General features: G+C 44.0%; 1 protein-coding gene across 5 annotated transcripts in view; it reads left to right on the top strand.

Annotated features, from left to right (window-relative positions):
• Window positions 1-2,524: 2,524 nt before the first annotated feature.
• Window positions 2,525-6,000, top strand: part of mkxa (mohawk homeobox a) — a 56,288-nt gene continuing 52,812 nt past the window's right edge. Inside the window, exons 1-2 of one of the 5 annotated variants that reach the window (XM_072576025.1) lie at window positions 2,525-2,799; window positions 4,383-4,635. In XM_072576025.1, coding sequence (XP_072432126.1) covers window positions 4,457-4,635 — 179 coding nt within the window. In that variant the 5' untranslated portion in view covers window positions 2,525-2,799; window positions 4,383-4,456. Of the gene's footprint in view, window positions 2,800-3,096; window positions 3,313-3,544; window positions 3,635-4,382; window positions 4,636-6,000 lie in introns of those variants that run through there. The other 4 variants (XM_072576024.1, XM_072576021.1, XM_072576022.1 and 1 more) reach the window with 4 other exon arrangements.

Genomic DNA, 6,000 nt, shown 5'->3' with positions numbered 1-6,000 from the left:
CAGCCCATGGTTTGCCCAGGGCAAGTTTCCTCCCATCCGCTCAGATCCAGAGGGAGGTGGGAGACTGTTCGAAATCTTGGTTTACCCATTTACAGAATTACAATGACCTGCTAACTAAAGAAGATCTCCTCAGTTATTCCTCCGCTCAACCCGTGTGATTTAACAGTTCCACCAGTGTTGCAAAATTTAACCCCGTTTAAAAGAAACACAAAGCGATTTGTTTTTATTTTTAACACCACACAATACAAATTGCCTGAATTCAATGTGGGTCCTCACAAGGTCAGCAGCCTACTCTCCCCGGGGGTTCCTCTCACAGACACGGGTCCTGAAGACAAATATTAAAGTGACATGTTGCTATTTCTAAAACCAAGCCGTTCCTGTTAATGTCCATCGATTCCCCCAAATTCGTGTCTCTCGAAATTCAAATGATAAACATCGGCTGAAAATGATGAACGCTGTGATCCTGAACATGTTATAAATGTGGGAGAGAGCTGCTCTCACTCCGGGGGGCACTCGGCTTTCACGCGAGAACTCCCGGCTGTGGGCGAAAGGTGTGGGGGGGGGGGGTCCTCACTGTGGGGGGGGGGGGGGGGGGGGGGGTCCCCACTGAGACTGGCTCATTGAACCCGGGAGCACAGCAGTTCATGCTGTCAAAATATTCCGGAAGGCAATTGATATGACTCTGACATTATCCCCTAAAACAAAATCAGGTAATATTCTCAATATAACTTGGTGTTGTGTGATGTTTAACTTTGCCTAGTTGATTTTTAATTTTGCCCACCCCAGTCCAGCACCGCACCTCCTCAACATGGTTCTCAATATCGTGCGCGGTGATGGTTGATATCTCAGATTATGCTATAGTCTATTGGCCGTGTCCTTGGGGATGATTGAGTTGATACCAATAGATTTTCTTTTACCTTGTAGGCCACCAGTATTATGGAGGTCTCATTTTCCTACTTTTTGAGGATGACCCTCATAAATCATTCCTGGTTATCCCACAGCCGCCGCTGCATCTATTTCCGTTTCTCGTTGACAGACTGAGCCAGCCGGAAAACGCTGAATTTGTTCACACTCGCTGATCACACTCGTCCATTTCCAAGTGTGTGAGTTTAGTGAAAGCTGCAGGCTCACAGGTATCCTTCAGCCAGAGCCTGGTGCAATGGTGCACAGTAAAAGGAGGGAGAAAGCTGAGAGATTTCTTTCCCTTTTTAAGAGCTGGCGGACCTGGTGTGAACTTCTATTTTTTTCTGATTTTATTTCAAGTATTTTCATCTTGAGTTCTGTTCCATTTCTGTTTGCAGTTACTTCACTGTGTCACTGACAGACAGTAACATTAACCGCTGTGTTCGCTCTCTGCACTGGCGCCTTGTGAGAATTTCAAACATTTATTCGATTCTTTTTGTTAACGAGGTGAACTCAGTCAAATGTCACCTCGTGTGAAAAAGGTCAACCTCATGTTAACATTTGCACTCAACACTTGCAGGTACTCAAGAACATTCTGGCATTCCTACAGTCTCGATAATATCGAAATTGTAAACATATTACCAGCCCAAAAGCAGGTAGGGTGTAACCTTGGAGTCGTTTAACGACCACATCAAAACCGGATCCAATCCAGATTTACTTAAGTTTATAAAACAGCATTGATCCTATAGTTAGTTTCCCATTTTTATTTGTTGTCCAATAGTATTTAAAAACAAGGGTGACCGCGGTTTATTCAGTGAACAAATGAGATTACTAGCCGGCTCTGTGATTTAGCCAGATTTCGGCGTTTACCGAAATACTCCGTGTCACAAGGATCTGTTAAAAATCCTCTTTAACCAAAGAAATCGGATCAACTTCCCTTTTAAAACAAATCATCTTATCTGACACGATTGTAAATGTGTTAATTGACACACAGAGAGGCTGCTAACCTTGTGCACTTTCCAACAATCGCCAACGTTTTGAGCTTTACTTGCTGTTCAGTTTCATAAGAGTGCAGTCTCTGATAAATGTATCTAACTGAATAGAAGCCAATGGGCTAACAGATCTGAGAGGTCCCGGTGTAAAGTTTAAAGTTTCCACGTTAAATAAAAGAAAACGAAATTTTATCATTTGTATTTAAGCGAATTTCTTCTATTCAATAAAATGAGTTTTCCAAATGACATGACCTTAGATTTTTGGCATGCGATCCTTTTTGGAGGATAAATAATGTGGGCAAAACCAAGATTATGATCTGAAATATGAACAAAGGATGAATTTAAAGTGAAGCGCCCGAATGGAAACTCTAAGGAATCTTTGTGACCACATTGACTGTTGGAAAAATATCAGATGAGGTCGATGTTCTCAATGTGATACCTGGATGATAAGAAATGTTTCGAAAACGTTAATGAATAGATTTTCAGTTCTGCGTTTGTCTCGGGAAAATGAAACGAAAATGCACGAGGTCAGTCGATTGAGAACGGAAATGTTCTTGCTGGAAATGAAATGAGCGCTATATTTAGGAGCGGGAGCACAGGATTCTGTAAAACAGACAGAGCCAGCCTCCCGCTGCACCTTCCCGGAACCTGAGTAATGTACTCAGTCTATGTTCAGAGACTAGGCAGAGCAGCTGGGAAACATGGGCAATGCTGTATATTCAGGTTCCGGGGTTAGGGCTGCCATCAGGGTAAATAGGAGAGAGGCGAGCGTGGTCCGTGCGGTTTCAGATCTACTCTTCCTGACAGCGATGTGAAATGGCAGTGCAAATGCAGACAGGAGCTGGATTACTGCTCGTTCTTATCAGTTTACCACACTGACCGACTCCTTCCAAAACCAAACCAGGTAGTTACTTCTCTGCTTTGTAATAATGTTTGTTGGCGGGGATCGTCATCACAACGTTTTCAGCACTTTAAAAAAAACGTTCTGAACAGAATGTGATTATATGAGCGACAAGGGAAAAAATGGCACAGAGCCTTTCGGGACCCCCTGAGGAAGCGGTGAGCTTTCACGGCTGGGTGTGTAGCCGGAGGTGGCGGATTCGGGGTGCAGTCAGAGAGACGCTGATTGTTGTACTGTAGGTGGCGGGCCGGCCAGCTAAACAGCGGCTTCCGCGCTTTCCAAGTTTTATCAACAGATCAGCTGTAAACTGCTCAACCTGGCCCTTCAGAATGTAGCTAATGGGTTCAGCAAGGGGGGAGAGGACACCCACTTTCCACAGTCCCCGAGTCATGAGAGATCCAAACAGAAGCTTGCAGCCCTGTCTGATCGGAGCCAGCAGTTCACAAACACAAACCGTTGGTGAGCTGCTCGGATGGAGCTAAGGGAGTGGGGACAGAGTGCAGCCCCAAGGCACAGGTAAGAGACAGACGGCGTTAGTGGCTGGATCTTTTAATAGGATCAAGTCAGAAAACAGACACGTGGTGTGTCTTTTCTAACGGTGTCTAGGAACTATTCTCTGGGGTATTCCCAAAGAGAAGGAGAGGCGATGATGAATGGGAATTCAGTGGAAATATTGCTGGATGATGTAGACATTCCAAGCCCAGAACGCTCACTGCCTTTGTGAATGTGTGCGTGATATTTCTCAGCCTTGTTCGGATGCTCCCCAGAATATCTCCCCAATCTATCGTGAATGGGAGTTCTGTCTGGATCAGCCCCGGCGCTGCCTTCTGACACTCACGTAAGCAATCTCCTTCATCACTTAAAACATTTCTGTTAGCGTCTCCACACGGCAGCAGCGGTCCTGAAACAGCGACTTGCGCAAACGTCCCGAGAGTTTACTGTTCGCTGTAAACCCTTAAACGTCTGCTTGGTTTTGCAAGACAGGTTTTGACTGTTCTGTAGATTTACTGCAGTAGAGCGGCCAAGTCAGGACAGGATATAACCCATTAGCAGAAGCGCGCTAGGTCCTCTTAATGCTGAGGAGTGGGCCCATTTAAACATGACTTCTTGTCCCTCTGGTGTGTGCTCCCAGATCACACGCCGAAGCAATTTATTTGGGTTCAGGTCGAGCCTAAGGGGAAAGTTCCGATAAATTGGATTTATTTTACAAACAGGACTGAACTGTGTTTTAAATAAATATCACCCCCTCCCCGTGGGTGGGAATGGGAATCAAATAGTGAATGTAATCGGAGCAACTGTTTCATCTGCAGATTTCTCTCGTTTAAACTTGCGAGTGGCGCGGACTTGGGAGTTGTAAACAACATTTTTTTAAAAAAAGCAAGCGCTCGTTTCCCGGCCGAAGGGAACAACACACCATTGACTGTGAAGAGTTTGTAATCTGTCGATTTTGGCAGAGGGCCAGGTCCTTCCTTTGTGGACGGTAGTGGTTTATTTTCTCCTCATTTACATGGCAATTAGGGTTTGAGTTTTGGTTTTGAAGTAACCTACGATTTTTATAAAAATATGTATGTATCCATTGGCTCCAGTCCCACCAGGTTGAATCTTCAAATCACGAGCCCCTCACCACTTCGTGAGACAAGACACTGGAACGCGCAGGAAGATGAACACCATCGTCTTTAATAAATTTACCAACCAAGTTATTTTCGAAGAAAAGGCAAATGAGGTCGAGAGGAAAAGCAGGACCTATATGGAAGTGATGGAGGAACAAGAGCAGGAGCTGATGATCCCGGACAGTCCGTCCAGCCGGAGTCAGAGGGGTCTGCGGCACAGGAGGTCTGGGTATGACTCCTTCTTCTGGGGGTGACAGGCATGTAGTTAACTGGGCTCAGAGCTGTAGCTGTAGGATAGGCGGTGAAGCAGAATTACCTTGCACACACACACACACACACACACACTTCCCAGCGATACACAGCTATCTGTAATTTTGGACTTGTGTACTGACCATTAACAATCCTGAGTTAAGAAACCCTGAGAATAGGTTTCATAAAGCGGAGCGTCATGCACTCACTCTACAGAGTGCGGCGCGATCCATGTCCTTCAGACATTAATGCATTTTTAAAAAATCATCCCCTCGCCATATTTGATGGTTTTGCTAAAACGACTTTTTCTGGAAGTGTGATGACCAGTTTCTGATGGTTATCAGCACAATCATTTGTAAATATGTAGCGACCACTCCCACTTTATCATTTCCGAACACGGCACTGTTCAAACCGGTAACAGTAAGACCCCTGAATGTGAGCACATTATTGACCAGATCGAAGCAGAGTCCTGCGGATACTGGAAACCTGACAGAGAATGCTGGAGGAACTCGGCAGGTCTGGCAGCACCTGTGGAGAGAGTTAATGATTTAAATTTAATTTTGACTCTTTTTCAGAACTGGCATTATTGATAAGGTTTAATGTAATGCCTCGCCGTTTCAAACATTGTGGTAAATAACAATGACATTCAATACCAATATTTCATAACTTGCAATCATCTTTTCACATCGGGGTTGATCACTAATGTAAACATCTTTCTCTGGGTGGTCAGATGTTGCAGTAATTCAGACATAATCGGACATCTTCTGTATGTACTTGCGCATTCCAATAGAATTAGTTTTATTGTCAGTGCGGGGCACATTTTGTTACCGATTTAAACAAGTTTTCAATTATTTCAATTTTCAACGACAAATACAAACTTTAAAACCAGAAAACATTTCAGTGACAATCGTTGATTTTAGGGGGGGGTGAAATCATTTTTCTTTTAAGATGATGACATGTTTTTACCGATTTAAACAAGTTTTCAATTATTTCAATTTCAACTACAAATACAAACTTTAAAACAAGAAAACATTTCAGTGACAATCGTTGATTTTAGGGGGGGGGGGTGAAATCATTTTTCTTTTAAGATGATGGCATGTTTTTATAACACGGCCTTCACTAAGTTGAATTCCTGTTCAAACGCAACAACGAGTTATAACCGCGACCGTTAGCGAATATCCAGATGACAATTTGCTTTGGGGTCATACGCTAGAGTTTAGAAATACCGCGATGGTCTGGCAGTGTTCAAGGGGACATGAGTCAGAAATATCGTCCCAGTGAGAATGTTAAGTTTCTCTGTTCAGTGGATAAGGGGGAGGTGGGGGGCTTCAGATTCACAGCGACA

The sequence above is a fragment of the Chiloscyllium punctatum genome, chromosome 8 (assembly GCF_047496795.1).
Source record: "Chiloscyllium punctatum isolate Juve2018m chromosome 8, sChiPun1.3, whole genome shotgun sequence".
Lineage (NCBI taxonomy): Eukaryota > Metazoa > Chordata > Chondrichthyes > Orectolobiformes > Hemiscylliidae > Chiloscyllium > Chiloscyllium punctatum.
This window is presented reverse-complemented; position numbering and strand designations above follow the sequence as displayed.